This window comes from Lytechinus variegatus, chromosome 2 (genome assembly GCF_018143015.1).
Source record: "Lytechinus variegatus isolate NC3 chromosome 2, Lvar_3.0, whole genome shotgun sequence".
In the NCBI taxonomy this organism is placed as follows: Eukaryota; Metazoa; Echinodermata; class Echinoidea; order Temnopleuroida; family Toxopneustidae; genus Lytechinus; species Lytechinus variegatus.
In genome coordinates, this window is record NC_054741.1 from 4297501 (window position 1) to 4319718 (window position 22218).

At 35.9% G+C, this 22218-nt stretch overlaps 2 protein-coding genes across 2 annotated transcripts in view; one reads left to right on the plus strand and one right to left on the minus strand.

Moving 5' to 3' along the window:
* LOC121409370 (phospholipase A2-like) overlaps nt 1-11959 on the minus strand; it is a 15142-nt gene extending 3183 nt beyond the window's left edge. Inside the window, exons 1-3 of the mRNA XM_041601306.1 lie at nt 11355-11959; nt 4811-4921; nt 1637-1841 (exon numbers count right to left, since the gene is read on the minus strand). Of these exons, the coding sequence (XP_041457240.1) occupies nt 1637-1841; nt 4811-4921; nt 11355-11439 (401 nt within the window). The 5' untranslated portion in view covers nt 11440-11959. The remainder of the gene's footprint in view (nt 1-1636; nt 1842-4810; nt 4922-11354) is intronic.
* Nucleotides 11960-19092: 7133 nt separating this feature from the next.
* Nucleotides 19093-22218, plus strand: part of LOC121407111 (nose resistant to fluoxetine protein 6-like) — a 33792-nt gene continuing 30666 nt past the window's right edge. Inside the window, exon 1 of the mRNA XM_041598041.1 lies at nt 19093-19187. The gene's annotated coding sequence lies outside the window, so the exon portion shown is untranslated. The remainder of the gene's footprint in view (nt 19188-22218) is intronic.

Consider the following 22218-nt stretch of genomic DNA (forward strand, 5'->3'; position numbering starts at 1 on the left):
AGTACTCAGAAATAGAGCGATATACAGTCCAAACTGTATGAACAACTTCGCGGATCATTAATTGACAACATTAATCTGCGACGATTCTTCAAATTTCCAAAATTGATACACAATGTACACGTCATTGTACCTTATACAATTTCTTTCACTTGGTTACGATAATCCAATTTCACAAGACCCTGATTTTGTGATGTTTAGGGGTATTCGGTGTCCTTGTAAAAAAAAATCCATTTTAACTTGAAAGTTTATTTTGCATGATGATTATGGTCGCGCTGGATGGCCAAGACTGATAAAAGAACTAAAATCCACCTTTAACAAAATGATTTTTGTATCTTAAAAATATTTTGTTTTCTTTTTTATCATTCTTTATTTGTAGCTAGCTTAGTGCAAGTAGAGTCACTCAATCAATATTATTGCCTCAGGAAGAAATAAAGAAGGCTTAATCAACCGAGTATTGAACAATCTTTTATATAAATGATATTCAAAACAACAATTTGAACAGAAAGCATAGGGAGGGTTTACACAAAACAGAAATTAATATCATTAATTGTATCAAATACTTCTTCCTGTTGTCATTCGACAGAAAATACCAAAAGCAGGCCATAGGATTTAGTTTAATAATAAAAACGGAAATACGGTAATAAATTATGTTGAATAATTCCACCAAGTGCTCCATTGTTGCTTTCACCGGAAAAAATCCCTTGTGACCACGCCTCTTCAAAGAAAATCGCCATCTCCCTAAGCCCACAGCAACACTATGCATGTAAAAAGTTTGATTTTACATATGTGATTAAATTCCTAACTTGACATTTTATATTTACACCATCTCCGTTACCAATTTTTTTAGTCCAAAATCTCTTATTAATTTTAATCCTCCATTTTGTTTTTTTATCAATTTTTAAGCAGTTTGAATGAGTTTGATCTTTTCTTCTTCTTTTGTCCGTGTTAAAATGTGTTGGTCTTCTTGCTTTTTGTAGTTACAATGTTTGAATGTAATATATGTCGATGTATTTTAACACGGCCTCAATGGAAACCAGTCTTCTTACTTTGCAATCCTTCCCCTGTATTCTTAGATAAAATCCGCTTAAAAACACAAAATGAAATGGGCGTGGTCAACGAATAAAGGCCGTCGCTCACAAGGCATGACTACTGTCCGACGCGAACACACGGTGGTGTTTTTATAATTATTTTCTCAATCTTATAAACCGAAATGATATTATTTGAGTTTTAGAATAACTGTGAGAATACTGATATAGAAAATTTCATTAATTCAATCCATTACTCAGATAGGCTAAAACATTGCAGATCGCACGAATGATATTAGCTATACGATTGTAAATCTATATCGCTCTCGGGGAAATTACAATAGCGATATATGATATATTATGTATAATTATTTCAGAACACTGTCACGTCTTATATCAATTTGGGGTGCGGAGAAAAAAGTATAAATGAATAAATAAATAAATAAATGAATAGATAAATAAATAAATAAATAGATAAATGAATAAATAATAAAAAATAAATAAATGAATGAATGAATAAATAAATGAATAAAAGAATAAATGAATAAATAATAAATGAATAAATAAATAAATGAATAAACAAATGAAAAAAATTAAATTATTAAACTCACCTATCGGTGGCATCAAGGGGCTTGCCGCTCCCTCCCAGTCCGCAGTAACATCCGTAACCATTGTAAGCAAGCGAACCCCTTCTCAGTAAACATTCCACCATACCTCCAAACTGTACGACCATCTCACTAGGGGCCATGGCTGCTCCGTTAGGGGCGGCTGCCACTCCCATCTCATTCTCTTGAACCCTCATTACTTGTTCCTGATCTGAAAATGAAAATGATATTTTTTTCCGGAAGATTGAGTAATCGCATTTTGTAATCAAACTTCTTTATAGATTCAATTATTTTTCTGTACCTGTTAAATAAATTATATATCTTTTGGTCGCGAACACCAGCAGAACAACAAGAATGTGTGAGGTAGAATTAAACTATCTTAAGAGAAATAGACAAATTATTGTTGATGAATAGATCTTCAGTTTCAGTGCATTGGTAGTTCCCTTTGATGAATGATAGAGGTATAGGGTAAAGAAAGAGTTGGGTGAGGGGAAAACAATATCAGTTTTTACAAAATCTTGATAATGTTGGTTAGGAAATGAAGGAATATAAACATTAGTTTAAGATTGGCAACACAGAGTAAAAAAAGGAGGATGCTCCTGGTAGCTGGTCGTTTTGATAGACCCTTGAAAGACGAAAACAATCTACATTATTCATGGACCACTAGGCAGTTTACGTCATAGCTAAACTACAAAGTAATTTAGATTGTCGTGATATATTGTTGACTGACCGAAGCCCTGTTATGCCTGCGCGAGATAGTTGTACCATTTTAAAAAAAAGAGAGAAAAATAACCCACACAATAACAGTTTCAAACAAAGATAAAACTATATACAAGGAAACATTAATTACTGTCAGTATAAAGAAAATATATATAATCATTGTAATCGAAATACGCTCTAGCGACCTTTTTAGTTCCCCGTGGTCAGTGTTCACCCGTTGCCATGGTGACGAGGAAGTTTGCGAAGGACTTGCTCCTCGGGAGCTTCCCCTTTTAGTCACAATTCAATGAGGGAAACTTGGTCAAATAAAGGAGAACTTCATGTCATATTTTTAAGTGTAAATTTGTACTTTTAAAATTGGAGGTTAGCCAGAAGACACTTTTTATTCCCTTACTCGTTTTCGATGAAAGAAATTATTTCCGAAATATATTTTTAAATTTACCGCTCACGCAATTCATGCACAGCTTGGTCCCGGTGTTTATTTAGGTCTATTATGTTTAGTAGGGAAGAAAGCGAAACAAATCAACTGTTCTAAATCAAATCATATAATAGTCAGATATAAGGTAGATGTCGTTTCACGCTACATTTTTTCAGAAGACGACAATAAAAACCAAGCCTGTTGGACTCAAGAAGTATCGGTACATGGGGCTATTATAGACATTGTAATCATTATGTCGGGAGTAGGGGGTCCAAATACATGCAGGCTTACATTATTCTTTTTCTGTTCCTTACTTCCATATCTTGAGCACAATGCGTATTTATTTTGTTCGCACTAATCACCGACACTCAGCCCCAGGTCTACTGTGTCATGTAATCACAATTTCCTTTTGTCGTCATACATCCGACTTAAATTTATATTTGGCATCGGCATTCTTACAGTAATGTCGAACATGATTTATTCAGTTTGTTTTGAAATAGTATTTCTAGTATTTTCTATCTAAATTGTTTTGAGTTAATAAAGCAATTTATCACTGATCTGAGCGTTATAATTAATGTAAGCATCACTCGTCTACCCCTGCCACAATATCCTCAAACCTCCGTCTCATCTCTTTCAGAAATTCTTAATTGGTTCTCTTCTTTTTGGGGGGGGTGGACATGCAATTGACTATTCCTATTACCATTGAAAAAAATCAACAAGAACAAAACGAAACCTTTTTTAACAAACAAGCTATATTATATGTGAATGCATCACAACTTTCACACGTACTTTTTTTAGATGAGTGTAGAATAACTTTTGATAAAATGTATCGGGATTTAAGATCTATATTTTCCCCTGTCATCACTTTCGTTTTCTATATCCATTAAAGACGCAAAACCGTTTCTGCCCAATGACGTTAAAGGGCCCGCATCACCGTAAGGGTTCGTTACGTCAGGTGACTACGCGATGTGATGAAGGATTGGTAAGGTTACATACAGTGGCAAATTTAAGATAGCGGGACAGCGGATCATGGAATGCGTTCATTAAACTGACTATGGCAAAAAATCAACAAGAAAATGTACCCAAAACACACTTGATTGTCGTCTTCACAAACTTGAACCCGTCCGCAAGAATTTTCTCTTTTCAGCAACAATAAATATGGTGAAAATCTCATTTCGAGTTGAGAAACAAACGATTTTGAAAGTGATTTGCAGGGAAGAACTATTTATTAGTTGATTAGGGATTGGCTAAATGCAAGTGAATGGGGAACAATTGTGACCATGAATGATTAAAAATAATATTTCATGACCCCGTTGGTTCTTTCACGTTTTAAAGAAAGAAAAAAATCTATTAAATAGAACCAGCATGTCCCGGATCTGGTTTCAAGTTTTAACATCTTTGAGATAAGCAGATAATTTCTTCTTGTGAACAAGAAATCAAACACGATTTAGCTATTATATAGTGCCAGTTAAACTGCAGCTTGTTTTGATTTATGTGTATTATTATTATTTTTTTTTTTTGGGGGGGGGCTACAGCGGCTCCGTCTCATATATGACTTAAGTCCTGGGGTCCGTAACACAAAGCTTAGAATTGATCGTAGAACATTTTTCTACGATTGATTCCATTGACTACAATGTACAATCAATCGTAAAAATCAATTAGTGTACGATTGATTGCTAAGCTTTGTGTCACGGGACCCTGGTGGATGTTAAAGTTGTTCGTAAGTTATGAACCATTCATAAATTATGCGCATGAAATTTTCGTTTTACCTGTTTAGCCGAACAATGTGTGTCTCTGACCATGGTAGGTCCATGCTCTGACGGACTGATATCTACGTCAGTCTACTGCAAGATTTTTTTATATTGAACAATTTGATTGAATTCAAATTAATGACTTGCCCGTTGGAAATTATTTCTGCATTATTTCACTTGTTCACTATTTTGACACTGTATTGAGCAATGGGCCTATACCATGAATATCAAGGATATGAGACTGCATTTTGAGAGAACAAACTTTATTGGATGGGGAGGGGGTATAATTACTTTCTGTAAGTGCTGCTCCTTGTCCAACTGAGAGGTAGGGGTCATTCACGCCGCTAGCCTCTGGGTTTGGCTTCTTCATCATCACTACCACTGGAACGACGACTGCTGCAACTGAAATATTAAAATATAAAAAAAAATCATTACATTATTTGTTTCCCATTTCGTCCCCTCACTCAAAAAACAGAACAGAATAAAAAGACCGTTAATTTCACAACACTCGCTCGGACTAAGTACATAGGGGTTTATTTTAGATCATTATTATGAAACATCAAATGTATCCTCTTGTAATGTGTAGGCCTATAATAATATATATTTCAACTCCTTAATTGATCATTAAATTGCATTTTTTTTGCTCATGCGTTTCAAATTAGATTTTATTCATTTTTTTTCTTCAAAAATTGTACAGGCCTAGAGTTGAAAACATAAAGTAAGGGTTGACGTGTGCCTTGTGAATCATTACAGTAATCAAACATTTTACAGATTACAATCAATTTCGATGATTTTTTTTCACTTATAATTTATATAAAATATCCGTAGAAATTTGCATATCTATTGCAAATTGTTGTCGATAACGCAATGAATTATGTTTTATACACTTTTTTTATACTCAGTAATGCTATAATAATTATAATGCAATGTGTGTGTGCGATGTAATTATTATGTGTTATGAATAGGGTGATGAATGATGCGAATTTGAAAATAGGAATTTCAAAATTTGAAATAAAATCGTAGATTGGCCATAACCGCTTTGATCCTCAGGTTGATATGTCATTAGAAGAGAATTGCTCAAAACTTTGTTCAGAGGGTTAGGCTATATAGAGACAATTTAGAGTAAACTTTGCGTCCTTTTCTATTTTGTTTTCAAAAATAAAACACGTTCATTTTGCTTTGCAAGAGTAAGAACATGAAATCTAATGTAATCATGTTAGAATTCCATATATTTTTTTTATCCACACTCTGAATAAACCAGTTTTCTCAAATGCCAAGCTGAAGTCAAAATTTAGACCCTAAATCTATAACCCTTCATTTTCCCCTTCTAATTCTAAGATCAGGGCTCCTTCATAAGCACAAACGTAGATCTATGTTACCATTATCATTTTTTTTTCTTCAAAAGTAGATAGACAAGAATAATGTGATTATACCTACGAATGAAATTCAAAATTAGCTTGAATTAATAAAAGGAAAAAATGCATGTGATTCAGAATTCACGGTAGCTATAAACGCACTGTGGTTCGTGTGTGTGTGGGGGGTGGATGAGGGTGTGTGTGTGTGTCGGAAATAAAGTGTGAGGGTGTAATGGGTGTGTGTGTGTGTGAGCTATATGTAGGGAATTATTTAGATTGGAATTCTTCCCTCCAAGGATATGTTTATATTCTTTCCACTTAGAAGTCGGATTGTAATTGTTTTCACCCGATCTCATCTCTTTCAATGACTTTACAAAATGGAATATAATTCCCTCCACATTGCATCAACATTGAGAGATCGGTTATGGAAGGTTAAGATTAATCCCTGAATGATATATTTCATTGGTAAAAATTTAAACAATGGCCCATTTGGCAACTACCAGACAATTTTGGACGATAATCAAGTATTTATTTTTTAACATATAGTAACGACCAACTCATCTGTATAATTGTTATAGAGGATAGCCAAAGCCAACGATTTGGCGACAGTTCGAATATACAGTGAACAACTTCTTTTTTTTCTTAAAGGGTAAGCTCACCCTGACAAAAAGTTTATTGTAAAAATAGCAGAAAAAATAATAAAAAATATTGCCGAAGGCTCGAGAAAAATTCATCAAATAATTAAAAAGTTATTAGAATTTCAATTATTTGATTTGTGACGTCATATGCGAGCAGTATTCCTACATAGCGAATGGTAAAAAATCAATGAAATGTCATTTTCTCAGAAAATTGAAAATGGTTTTCACTGGAACTTTTGTATATCAATAGACAAATCATTTCACACCCGATCATGAAAAGAAAACAAAATTAAGTCATCAGGAACCATACAAAATTTGAAATTCATACATTTTATATTACATAACACATGGGGCAGCTGCTCGTTTATGACGTCACAAATCCAAAATTTTGAACTCTAATAACTTTCTTACTCTTTAACGGATTTTCCTCAAACTTTCACCAATATTTTTGACTATTTTTTCTGCTATTTTTACAACAAAGTTTTCTTCAGGGTGAACTTCCCCTTTAAACACAAAAGTGACACAACTGTTCTCAAATTAGGAAGCGATCCAATGGTCTCTGATCAGGGAGCAATGAAAATGAGATTTAGAAATTATAATCAATAAGATTGAATGTCCACTCCATACTGATTAGGATTTGAATAATGTTCTTCATTTGATTAAAATGTCTTATTGAGTATTCATCAATTTTACACTGGTTATTTCAATGTCTATTAAAGGGGGGATGACTCTGTCATAATAATCACGAGCATAATCACAGCATTGAAATCAAAATGTGAAGTAATACAATAATTCATATATATCTGAAGACTGACGTGTGAAATAAGAAATTTATGGAGTAATAAAATATGTCATAGTTTCATAAAATGGTGATAAGAAAATGGGCTGATGTGCAAGCATTTCATGAAATCCTCATAAAAGTTTTAAAGTCACTATTAGTCCCGGGATAAGGCCTATATATTTCAAAGATTAATGTCTCAAAATTTCAGATGATTAAATGTTGTACGTTTACGCATATAATATACGCGATTCGGGACAGGGTGAATGTGACTCAAATTTGCCTATAATAACATGCAGATGTTCATGAGCTATGGTTCATCATTTGTGTTGTCTAATTTTAGAATTGACTGTTTTGCTCCTAACCTTACGAGTTGAATTCCTATATTGAGGTAGTGTAGTCTGCAGGCAAGAATTAACGGCAACATGGTAATATCCGGACCGGTATAGGGAGGGTATCAAACGGGGGTGAATAAGGGGGTATCTAGATTACCTGTCATTTCTGCTATGAAACAAAACTGTTTAATTTTATTATGTGTAGTTTGGAGAAGGTGTGTGTAATCGACATATTTGATTTATTAGATTAAAAAAGGTAAATTAAAGAAATGTCGCTTTACATGCATTGGTGTAAATCCTCGGGGGGGGTCAAATATATTGCTGTACACACGTGTGACCCCCCCCAAAAAAAAAAAAAAAAAAAAAAAAAAAACGCGTTTACCATGTTAAAAGGGGGGATTTTTTTCAGTTTTGGACGCAGGCCGGACGTAAGGGTATCAAAAACACAGATTTTCAAAAAAGGTACTTTTGAAAGATTAGTCAATGGTCAATCGCAGGGTCAAACGTAATTACGGTATTTTTTCCAAAGCTTTTTTTCTAAAGCTTTTTGACTAAGACTAGCCAAACGTGTTAAGGGTATGTTTTTTTTCACCCAAGCTTTTTCCCCGGGGTCATATTCTGGCGACAACTTAAATGTTTAGTGACCAAAATGTGTAAATGAAGCCCGCGAAAAACTTGTTTAGGGGGTTATTTTGCACACAGAAAAAACTCGTTTAGGGGGTGTTTTGGAAATAATTTGGCCACGCGTGTGTACAGCAATCCATTTGACTGGCCCCTCCGGATGTAAATCCAGGCAATGAACTTAATAAACAATTACATTTTGCCAGACTACTACTCTGATTCACTGCATAAAGTTACAGTGTGCATGAACATTACACTCTCGCTGTTCAATTCTGTCACTCTATTATTGTTTGATCTTTTAGATAGTTCGTTTAAAAGTTTAAAAAACTTGGTTAAAAATTTAAAAACCTTGTTTAAAAAGTTACTTTATAAACAATAGTTGTACAATATTAGAGTGACGGGCATAAGTACGCCAAGGCCTAATTGTAATATTTTTCCTAACTTTGTAACAAACTTTTACACCACCGTTCTTATTAACAGAGCAAAAATATGATTCATTTACATGTGTCGACTACCATGGTCACCTTGATTCTGATTGGCTGTTGAGCCCTGTTGCCATGGTAGTTGCCATAATGGCAAAGTTACAACAGTTGTAATTCTTTCTGAAACGGGCTATAACGTCTACAAACTTCCAATGTACTTCCTAAACATGCTAAACTTGACAAACAGGTTAGCACTGCTACTATACCATCTCCGCACCCCCGGGTACTACAAGGAAAGAGAACGCTGCCCCCTTCTTTTTTGTTTTATCAAGAGATGAATGTTCGAAATAAAATGAGGAAAGAAAAAATAGCGATCAAATCAGACTGGAAAAGAGATGGCGAAGGGTTCTTCTCAGGGCTCTGGGAGCGATCTTTTAACACGGGGTGCTGGTTTAAATTTGACAAGTCCCCCCCCCAAAAAAAAAAAAAAAATAAATAAATAAATAACAAAAAAATAAATAAATGAATAAATAAATAAATAAAAATCATTGCAAAGTGAAGATCATTTTGGTCATGAGAATTTTGACAAGCAAAGAAAGGATTTCGCTAGAAAGTTGTGGTCCAGGAAGAAAAGCAAAACAAAACAACAAAAATAAAAAAAAGGATTTTGATAGAAAATGAAGTTGAGTTTGGTTTGATTTTTGGCAATTTAGCATACCTATCAGATTGCCAGGGGTGCTGCAAATATTGAATAATACATGTAACACCCCCAGGTAAATCTTGGGGGTGATGAACCCCGTTTCCCAGGGCCATGACTCTTCTTACAAAGAGTTTCCATATCCAACATGTTAAATCAAACTCAAACCCCGGACTCAAACTATGAGGTAAAGAGATACGAAATTTAGATCAATTCCACTTTGAGTTGATTTGAATATATCGCAACCTGTGACACTGTCTTCTAAATACAGAGTACCTCAATAAAATAAATTCAATCCCACCTTTCTCCTGCCCCACCCGCACCCCTCCCGACCTGGAGCAGCCCTCGGCGTTTCACTATCACATTAATCTAAAAATACTGAAACTATTGATGGAACACAAGTATTGATGTGTACTTTATTCACCTCATTATATTCCAAGTGCGGAAACCAGGATCATTGCCTATTAGTATGCGGTAAATATAGAATTGAAATGAACCTTAAAGAGTTTATTCAACAGGTCAAGACGGTAGCAGCACCGTAACGGTAAGGTACAACTTAACGAAACCGATCCAAATCGACAGATTGTCATTTGAAAACGTAATAGCTTTATTGATCGGGGGTGAGGGCGTTTCATGAAATAACTTGTCAGACGTTTTCTCCGACAAGAAACATTTTATCCGACAGTTACCCTTTTTTTTTTTTTTTTTTTTTGCTTGTCAAAATTTTTTGGGTTAGCAACTCATATAATTTCGGTTTATAACCTTTTTGGGGGACGCTTTTCAAATTTTTTACCTGTGTCCATCCAAAAATTTCAGGTGGACACCCCCTAAATAATTGTTTGGCTTCCGCCGCCAATGGATCTGACAACTTTTCAGACAAAGATGTTAATGAAACGCTCCTCGGTCATGCCGGGAGTCGGTTTCGCCGACGTGTGGTAGAACTGAATGCTACCTCAGCCATGTCAGCCAGACATGGCTAACAAAAAGACTTTCAAGATATTTTTAAAGGGGTAGTCAATTTCAAATTACTTTTGGAAACGCTTCGTTATAATTATTGCTCGTGCTTGAAGTAGCTGATATAGGCAATCAAACCCCAACCCCAGATCCCAGCTATCTCGCCATAAGGACCACACACTTTCAACTTTTTTAGGGGCGTATTACTTAACAAAATCAAAGTATGAACATTGAAGCATGAAGACTGAAATGTGAGATATTACTCAATCCGTGCAAATCTAGTGGATTGTGACGTCGCCTTCACCTAAGTTCTCAAATTCTCACATTTTAGAATATAACAGATAATTGTGTCTGATTTAATTTATTAATGATTTTCAAAGCGATTTTATATTTGTGTGGTGATGCTGGCTGGTGAAATAAGGATGTTATTACAAACTCATGCATAAAATGAAATAGAGGGTCCAAAAGCACAGTTGTATTAAAATATACAGAGAGAGAAGGAGAAGGAGGAGGAAATGAGGGGCGGGGGCATGCACTCTGGTTTTTATTGTAGGAAAGTCATTTTAAGTTTTTATATGAGAAATGCATTATCTCCTTCTCCTTCTCTCTCTCTCTCTCTCTGTCTGTCTTGCCACCTGCCTGAGTAAATTGACTCACATCTTGGCGGATGTCGTCACAAAATAACATGTTTCATAGGTCATTTCCTGATTATCTGCAGAAAAAAAAACCTAAAAAAGTATCTTCAACAGTTTGGTGAAATTTCTCAACCCCTCCTCCATCCATCTTTTTTTTTTCGACGTTCCTCCCACACATTAGTCTATATAGTGTCCCAACTCTGAAACAATAGAATTATTTACAATTAAGATATTTTTCATATAAAAAAAGATCCTCGTTTTTTAAAGTTTCCCTGTAGATTCAATTCCTCGTCGGTGTCGCTAAGGGAAAGTAAACCTTACATGAATTGCTAGCTCAAGTGAAGTTTGCCGATTAACAACTGTGTTAATTCACATTCTCATAATACTAAATTACACTTACCAACAAGTAGGGATGTAAATGCAATGCATATTACCCACTTCTTATCAACCGTCATCTTGGCAAAGTTGCTCTTGTCTGTGGTCATTTTCTTGTCAAAAAAATATTATTTCAGGATCGAATCAAAGAAGAGGAGTTCAGTACAGTCCAAGCTCGCCCTCTGAAAGTTTCCTGAGACAGTGAGAGACTCTCTCGATACTCGGCGATCAGATGCGTTCCTACAGATCCACAACAGAGATATGGACCAGTCTTTTAAAAAGTTCACCCTATTCAGCGGAACCGTTCACGGTACAAGATGATAATTATAGAATTTAATGGTTTAAAGGAATCCGTGGGTGACGACATGGATTCATTGAGAGTTCATGATGATGTTTTCATGCGGTATCTTGTGCCTCCTGCTCGCTTAACTCATCGCATGCGGTGATGAAAGCCTCCTCCTGTTTTTTATCAAGAACCGTGTGCAAATGACGTCAGCGAAACGTCATAATTGCCTGAAGTTCCTGTCTCCGAGTCGAGTTAGGGTTTGAGATATACCTCGAGGCAAGAAACAATCGTTTTGACATTTTCAACACTTTAAGCAATTCATTAACAATTAAGAGAGATTATTCATAAAGTTATCGCAGAATTTTGTGATACTTGCTAAAGGTTTGGCAGGATTTGCCCGCAGTGCAAGGATTGATAAGTTCTGATCATGTGACCATTTCGACAGCATATCGGGACTGTCGCGGATATCGGATATAAGAGTAGTCTGTCACTTCAAGTTCAATCGAGTTAATTAATCAAAGTTCACACATTTTAAAGACCATGACCACCTGATAACAATATTTTTTTTTCAACTTATCGAAACTTTTTCAAAGTTTCATTAAGTTTCATTCCACAATATTTATTTCGAATTTGTGCACACACTGTTGAAAAACCCTGATTGGATAAAATAAAAAAAAAACAAGATTTTGCAGAAACCAATAATAGAATCATTCTATAAATTCATATAAAACAGGAATTTTTCCACAATTTAACAGAACAGGTCTCTTTAAAAAGGGGGAAAGGGTGTTTTATTTAAGGAAATTTGTAAGGTTCCATCCACCAAACACCAATTTCCTGTAATTTTACATGATTATAATGTAAGATTACGCAATCTGGTAAGATTATAGGTGTTCTCGAGACTCTGCTGCTGGAACTTCATTTTAAGGATAACTCTTCTAACAGTGCACTAACACCCACGTCTTACTTGTTCTCTCTTCTCTGCATTCTCTCCAATTATGTTATTTATTGGGAATTCGAGGTAAGTTTGCCAATCTTGAACAATAAATAAATTATCTGGAATTGGAATTGAATTAAATACAATTATTGCATGCATGAAAATATACAATCTGTTACAACAAATATCTTCTAATTCATCTCGCTGATACTATAGTACATGGATAGATTCCATTTTTTAAACTGCATGATTGTATTCGTTTCTTAGCTGCCCGAGGATAAATTCGTCTCAATTTCAAAGCAAGGCCTATATATAAGAGGATAAAAATAATCTTCGTTTTCAAAGCTACAAGGCTTAGATGAATTTATTCCAGTTTCTAAGCTGCGAGAGAATAGTTTTATTTTCGTTTCAAAGCTACATGAGGATACAATATCATCGTTGCGAAGCTAGACGAGGAAATTTTATCCCAGTTTCTGAGCTGCACGAAGACTATTTTATCTTCGTTTCAAACATGTCAAAGCTACACGAAGATGAATCAATCCTTATTTCAACGCTACACCATTATTTAAACCATAAAGAATAATAACGGAAGAAATGCCAATCTCTTGTCACAGTTCACGTCATAAAAATGTTCGAGCAGCTTGGTCGACAGACAGTCTGGTCAATATACGACCAAAATACCATTTCCCTAAACAAATATTGCAACAAATGGATTTTCATCGGTTTTGGGGTCTATAAAAATTTGACCGAAGAAAAAATGACTAGATCTACCAAAATCTGTATCCAAGAAAGTGGTTATTTTCAATTTGCCGTCCATATTCGTCAGTCATTGAAAATTGACATAATTCATTGATTATCCTCCCTAAACATTCAATTTTGGTACATATTCCATGGTGTAGGGAGTTGATTTTATATAGGTAAGAGTGAACAGAAGCACTCCAACAGGGCCACTGGAAAATCCTATTAAGATGGTGTCCAAAATGGATACGGTATAGCGTAAAAATCAGCAATTCATCTATTGCCTTTATGTCTGAAGTGGCTTTAATTTGGTTTCTATTCAACATGTTCATAGGTTTTGAGGATCAAGTACATTGGGACAAGTTACAAAGACAATCAGTGGTCTGCATGGAATATCAAAAAATTCAAGATGGCTTCCAAAAATTTATTCTAAAATGGATGCTGCGGGACTGCTGATACTTAAATTAAGCGGACATGACTGTCGTACCTCATTTCATATCCGCCTGGAAGATATGATTTCGGTGTCTAAATTATGGTTTCAAGAGTCAAATATGAATTAGGACAAGACAATTACAAGGATAGTCAGTGGTATAGTGTAGAGGTGTTGTGTTTCAGTGGATAAGTCTCCGGACTGTGAACCACAAGCACCGGGGTTCAAATCCCACCGCAGCACTAGCGTCCTTTGGCAAGGCGTTTATCTACATTTGCCACTCTCGACCCAGGGGTAGTAAATGGGTACCCGGTAGGAAGAAATTTCTTGAATGCTCGATGCGCCCGATCAGGGTAGCCGTGCTAAAGCCGGGGTAATATAGTATGCAGCGCTTAGAAACATTTGCATTAAGCGCTATATAAATGTTGCATATTATCAATATTATAGTGTGTCCAAAAATCCAAGATATAGCTTCTAAAACGGAGTCTAATGTCAGATGTTACTTACAAATGGAGTTTGTGCAATATCCGTCTGGGGAATATGATTTTGGTGTCCAATCAAGCAATAGTTAAAAGGATCAGGCCATACATTAGGGCAAGTTAAAAGGACATGCAGTCGGTGGTCTGGTGCGTTTCAATATCCAAGATCCAAAAATAGGGTCTAAATTGACTATTGTTACTTCAGAGTGGACATATTTCATTTTGACACCTGCATGCATGCACGATATGGTGTTTACACTATAGGGGTTTTAATGGTTCAAGTAATACATTGGGACAAGTTGAAAGGACAGTCAGGTATCCAATATTACCAGAAATCAAAGATGGCTACCAAAAAAGGTGGGGTCCGAATTACTGCTGTTACTAAATTAAAAACTATTCAAATCTGACAACTCTGAGAGGTTCTTTGGGTGTCGAACCGGCGTAGGGTTTTGGTTTAAAAATACTCTGGGACTGCATGGTAACGATGATATGCAGTTGTCCATTTGTTTGAAAATCCATGATGGCATCCAAAAATGGATTCTAAAATGGCTGCTGTTACTTAAAAGTGAACATAGTTCATACAATATTCACCTGTGATGAATAACTTATAGTGCCTCAACATTCAAACACGATCCCCGCATATTCACATGGAGCGGTCACAATGAGTTGTATAGCGCCACCTCCAGTTATTAATAGTACAATAATTGTACAAATATTGAGGTTGTTTCTATAAATCTCTATGGTGTTTAATGAACTTTGGAAAATTATAGGGCACAACATGGTACGCGTGGGAAAAAAAATCTTGAATGTCCAAAACGAACAAAAAAGAAGAACTTTTAAAACGAACATTTAATTTTTGTGATAGATTTTGACATAATTTTCAGGAAACAATATTTTTTTTTCATTTTTATTGTCTACCCTTTCTTCTTCTCCTTCTTCTTCTTATTTTTTTCCATGTTCGTGAAACTTTTTTGGATCATGGCCTCAAGCCCCCGCCCCCTCCAGATCCTACGGCGCACACCACTGTTTAATGCATAGGCTTAATATAGGCCTATTCGTGTTCTTAATGTTGTGATTATCTTAATTAAAATTATTTTGTATGATTTTTACTAAATTCTTTCTGAATTTGGTATATTCTTTAAAACTGTTTCATTATTCTAAACATGTTTTACACTTTCAACATGCTTATATATAATATATATATATATATGAAAAAATGACTACGAAGTGGTCGTTGCTCCTTGCTTCTCCATTTAATATATTTATATATATATATAATTTATGACTTTGATCGATAATCCCTCCTCGGTTTTAGTAAATATCAATGATTAATATCAATATATAGAACATTTCATTCACTTTAAAATGATACCTTACATGATATGATTATAGTTCACATGGAGGTGCAGTGACTTAAAATGTGGGGGCAAGGTCAAAATTCAAAAGTTGCAAAATGACACAATACAAGTCACTGGTTTTTGTCTCACCTGCGAAGCAAAGTGAGACTATAGGCGCCGCTTTTCCGACGGCGGCGGCGGCGGCGGCGGCGGCGGCGGCGACGGCGGCGGCGGCGGCGGCGTCAACATCAAATCTTAACCTGAGGTTAAGTTTTTGAAATGACATCATAACTTAGAAAGTATATGGACCTAGTTCATGAAACTTGGCCATAAGGTTAATCAAGTATTACTGAACATCCTATTAGAGTTTCATGTCACATGACCAAGGTCAAAGGTCATTTAGGGTCAATGAACTTAGACCATGTTGGAGGAATCAACATCGAAATCTTAACCTGTGGTTAAGTTTTTGAAATGTCATCATAACTTAGAAAATATATGGACCTAGTTCATGAAACTTGGACATAAGGTTAATCAAGTATCACTGAACATCCTGCATGAGTTTCACGTCACATGACCAAGGTCAAAGGTCATTTAGGGTCAATGAACTTTGGCCGAACTGGGGATATCTGTTGAATTCCCATCATAACTTTGAAAGTTTATGGATCTGATTCATGAAACTTGGACATAATAGTCATCAAGCATCACTGAAAATTTTGTGCAAGTTTCAGGTCTCATGATTAAGGTCAAAGGTCATTTAGGGTCAATGAACTTTGGCCGAATCAGGGGTATCTGTTGAATTACCATCATAACTTTGATAGTTTATTGGTCTAGTTCATTAAACTTGGACATTAGAGTAATCAAGTATCACTGAACATCCTGTGCACGTTTCAGGTCACATGAGCAAGGTCAAAGGTCAATGAACTTTGGCCGAATTGGGTGTATCTGTTGAATTACCATCATAACTTTGAAAGTTTATGGATCTGATTCATGAAACTTGTACATAAGAGTAATCAAGTATCACTGAATATCCTGTTTGAGTTTCAGGTCACATGATCAAGGTCAAAGGTCATGTAAGGTCAATGAACTTTGGCCATGTTGGGTTTTTTTTGTGAATCTCTGTAAGTTTATTGGTCTAGTTCATAAAAAGTGGACATAAGAGTAACCATGTATCACTGAACATCTTGTGCGAGTTAGAGTAGTATTCAAAGTCAGCACTGCTGCTATATTGAACCGCGTGATGCAGGTGAGACGGCCAGAGGCATTCCACTTGTTTTTTCTTCTCTTTTGTTTTCATGCACCTTAACATCGGCCTTAAATGGATGGCCCGGGCTGAAAACATGTATATCTAAATAAATAGAGTAAAATTCACAGAGCAAATGCTGAAAATTTCACCAAAATTGGATAACAAATAACGAAGTTATTAAATTTTATATAAGTTTATCGATATCTTGTGAAAACAGTAATATATGCACACCGTCATGAATATTCGTTTGGTGGGCTGATGATGTCACATCCTCACTTTTTTTTTCTTATGTTATTACATGAAATCATCAATGTTTCATTTTATCGTACATGATTGTGTCTCCATTATGATGAAATAAGTGGGCAGTAAATAACTAATGCACTAATCAGTTGTAAATCGAATTGTTCTATTTCTTGGTAGAAAACACTTGAATAAACCTAATTTCATATAATAAAATACTATGGGATCGATATGACATCATCAGCCCTGCTATCAACGTGCCTAGAACTAGCTGTTTCACCGGCCCAGGACAAAAATCCAATTGAAACCAGTTGGATTTCCAACTGGTTTCAATTGGTTTTAACTGGAATTTAACAATTTCCAGTTGAAACCAATTGAAACCAGTTGGGCAACTGGAAATCCTAACTGGAACCAGTTGGGCAACTGGAAATCCTAACTGGAACCAGTTGGGCAACTGCAAATCCTAACTGGAACCAGTTGGGTAACTGGAAATGACTTCCAACTGGAAATGATTTCTAACTGGAACCAGTTGGGTAACTGGAAATCCTAACTGGAACCAGTTGGGCAACTGGAAATCCTAACTGGAACCAGTTGGGTAACTGGAAATCCTAACTGGATCCAGTTGGGTAACTGGAAATGATTTCCAATTGGTTTCCAATTGGAAATTTTCCAGTTACCCAACTGGATCCAATTGAAACCAGTTAATTTGCATATTTTCTGCCAGTGTGCACAGATTAATGTTTTATGAGATTCATCATAATTTACAATGTATCTATTTAATTTTTTTCAATTTGACGTTCCACACTTTTTTCAGATAAGTGTTTCCAATACTTAGCAGTGAAAACCATGTTCATAAATGTTATAGATTATAATTAAAACAGATTCAAAGATAATTAGTACACCACTTACTGTTACCAAATTACATCAAATAAAAATACATATATTTGAAGAACTCCAATATGAACATATACATATGAAAGTCTGTATTTTATCAATGCCCTTTACATTGGTATTAATAGACAAATAACACTGCTTCTGTGTTGGCATGAGCAATAGTTAGTGCAAATGCTAATTAATTTGTAACTAATTAAGTTCATTCCAACTGGAAGTTCCAATTGGATCCAGTTGGAAACCAATTTGTTTCAACTGGTTCCAGTTGAAAACCAGTTGCCTCCAATTGGTTTCAACTGGAACCAATTGAAACCAGTTGCCTCCAATTGGATTCAACTGGTTTTAATAGGGAAATTGGAACAACTGGAACCAATTGAAACCAATATAGCCAACTGGTTCCAGTTGCCCAATTGGTTTTAACTGGAACCAGTTGGCAACTGGTTTTCAATTGGAACCAGTTGTTCCAATTTCCCTATTGAAACCAGTTGGCCAACTGGTTTCAATTGGTTTTGCTCTAATTGGTTTCAACTGGATTTTGGTCCTGGGGGATTAATGCAAATCTTTAAAATTCAATAATTTCGTTGTTTGTAATCCGATTTTCATCAAATTTTCAGCATTTTGCTTTGTGATTTTTACGCACTTATCACTACGGAAGAAAAGAAAAGTGACTTGCAATATTGTGTTATATTGCAACTTTTGAATTTTGACCTTGTCAAACTGAAACACTGAATTAAAAAAGGGGGGTAGTTTTGAAAGACTGGTAATCATCAATACCAGGGTCAAAAGTATTTAGGGTATGTTTTTTTTCTAAGACTAGCCAAACGTGTTCAGGGTATATTTTTCCCCAAAGCTTTTTCCCCAGGGGTCATATTCCACTGATCTCTATATAGAGATCAGTGGTCATATTCTGGCGACAACCTGTTTAGGGGCCAAAATGTGAGCACACGAAAAACTTGAGTTTGGGGGTACGTAGTTCGTTTAAGGGGTGTTTGGAAATAATTTGGCCACGCGTGTACAGTAATACATTTGACCCCCCCCCCCGTTTTTTTTAAAGAATTGAATTATCTATTCATCGGTTACGTATATATACGGTATATATACATGTAATATAAGGAGAGAAAATATAGGTCTAAATCAAAATAAACCAAAACGTATTTACGAAAGACTAAGAAATGTCACCTGACACGGTATTATAAATATTGCACAACGCCGTACGTATGCGGCAGTCAGCTGAATGAAGGAAACCTGAATTTGACATTTAATGCAAAGAATCATTTGAGGTAAGCCATTGTATGCTATAACTTAACATTTCAGTACACTTCTTTTCCTGCTTATGTTTCCTGTTTTCTCTCAAAATAGCACTCCTCACTTATTTACAGACCTATTAAAAGAAGTCTAAACGTTAGCTCCAAGACCAAGTCCAACATTGTAACCAGATGAAGATCAATTTGTGCGGCCGCGGCTCGGCTGAGCTGATCATGGCCTTGGATGGGGGTTTGCTGGCGCTGTGTGACTGAGTGTGAATGCAATGTGATGATCACATCCCGGCTAGCCTAGCCAGGCGGATTCTACTTCTAGAGAGTAAAAATCATTTACTGACGTAAGGTTACTCTCAATCATGTCAATGAAGCCAGATATTCATATATATTCACGTTCGTGTAGCCTGTAGGCTGCCAAAACCTGAAACTTTCGCCCCCGAGCACTCACACAACATGCGAGGTTAGTAATACTAACCTCGCACAACGCATGTGGTTTCATAGTGGACTTTGACGTTTTCATTCATCACACGAATGTGAGGGAATGAAAAACGCCAAACATTTCAGTATTTCTCCACTAATGGAAATTTGTTTTTATGATTTAACTTTTTTTTTTAATGAATTGGAAATTATTTATAAAAGTGTTTTTATCGCTTACCTCCAAGTCTCAACCAGGATACTCCGTTCGATCCGTCCTTAATACTGCGGTGGAAAGTACGCAAACAACAATCGAAAAGCAATTTTTCGTATCGAACATTCTCAATTCAAGTCGTCAGCGCATAATAGGAAATTGTACCAAAAATCAACAGGTTGCATCTCATGTATATACTTATTGGTAAAGTACGCCATCTTTTGACAAGATGATGATGAAAGTGGATTGAACGAGCAAGAAAATAATGCTGATCGCCTAGAATGCAGCTAGCTTGCAACACCGTAAACAAAGGTACGGTAGGCACTTAAGAACCAAGTTTGAAAGGAAACTCGTAAAATTACGTCACTCTCGCGATGAATAATCATTAGATCGTGGTCGTGCGTGTTCAATAAAAACTCTCTGCATGCATGCACTCAGTGTGTATTGAACACGCACGACCACGATCTAATGAATATTCATCGGCGAGAGTGACATAATTTTACGAGTATCCTTTCAAACTTGGTTCTTAAGTGCCTACCGACTTTGAAATAATATCGCGCGCCCTCTAGGCAAAAGTTGATATCAACGCTGATCAAGAGGCATCTACGTGAAGATCACGAAAAATGCTCTTATTTTATTTAAAAAAACAGCAAAGAGAATTCAACAAACGATCCATATGGTTCGGTAAGTGTCATAGCTCAAATATAATGCTTAGCTACGATGTAAAGTCATAGTTATTTTAGTAAAAAGGGTGTGAAAGATTCGCGTGCATCGGTGCATATGAACCCTTTACACACGAGACGATTTGAACCCTTGAGTGGCCCCCGAGGTGTACTTTCCTCCTAAAAGATCATGATCTAGGCCTAGGATTCTAGGAACCCTAGCCTAGCCTGGAGGCGTTCGGGGGTAAAAATCATAGTACTATTCGTACCTTTACCCCTAACGCCTGGCGCTTGGGCCTATAGGGTCCTACATACTAAGGGAAAATGCAACTATACAAATGCACCAAACAGCGCCTTATAATTTGAATCTGACGTTAACACTTCTGTACATGGGTAAAAATATCGGTTAGCAACGTTTGGTTAAAATAAAATTTACTGAAAGGGAAAAATATGGCAGAAATGGGATGAAGAAATAAAAGTAGAAGAGAGTTTACTCACATTTGTTGTCTTCGCCATCTTGGATCCATTGTTAATGCAACCTAGTTACGTGACGCTTATAGAGGGCGGCAAAATCAAGTGCTAAAATGTCCCGCTTCAACCACTGAACCAGGGGGGTGTTTCATCAATATTGTTGCGCGACAACTGTCAGCGCTGACATTTTAACCAAACGTTGCTAACCGATATTTTTACCCATGTACAGAAGTGTTAACGTCTATAAGGCGCTGTTTGGTGCATTTGTATAGTTGCATTTTCCCTTAGTATGTAGGACCCTATAGGCCCAAGCGCCAGGCGTTAGGGGGTAAAGGTACCAATAGTACTATGATTTTTACCCCCGAACGCCTCCAGGCTACCCTAGCCCCCCAAAAATAAATCATGTAACGTTACATGGGATAAAACTTCATTCCCGACATTTCTATGCTCTCATTGTTAGTTTTAAACAAGAATTCATCAAAAAAATTAGAAAAATATCATGACAAGACAGAAGAGACTTGCCCGATGTTTACGCCGCCATCTTGTTTCCTATTGTTCTTCGCCAACGTTACAGGACGCCGCACGCACGCGTCTGTTTAATTTTTTATCCTATCTCTCAAACCAATGTCAAAATTCTATATTATTATATTCTACAAATAAACATGAAATTATTGAAATAGTGTGTTATTAAAAAAGAAATACATTTTATAACAAAACCCCTAATACCTGTCTTTATATCATTTTTAACAGGTAGATTCCCAAAGGACATAAAAATAGGGAAAATTATTCTGGTATTTAAAAAAGGGGACTTGCATAGATATTTTTTCCAAAATCTTAGAAAAATTAATGTACAATATAGGCTTATATGGCACATTGATAAAAATAATCTTTTAAATAATTCACAATAGGTTTTAGATCAAATTACTCATGCGAGCTTGCACTTATCAACCTTAACAATCATATCCTAAATAATATGGCTAATAATCTACATTCTCTTGGTATTTTTCTCGATTAAAGCAAAGCCTTTGATGTTATCAACCACAATATTTTACTTAGTAATCTAGCTCATTTTGGTATTCGTGTCATTGCCCTGGAACAGTTTAAAGATTATTTATCTGATCATTTTCATTATACTGTTTATAATAATGCTGTTTCTCATCATGAGAGGGTGTGGAGTCCCCCAGGGCTCCACGCTGGGCCCTGGGGGAAGCGTCTATAGAGGGCAGCAAAATCATGAGCAGTGCCAACTTAGATTATAAAAAAATACCTGCAACGGCCGATAAATATCATG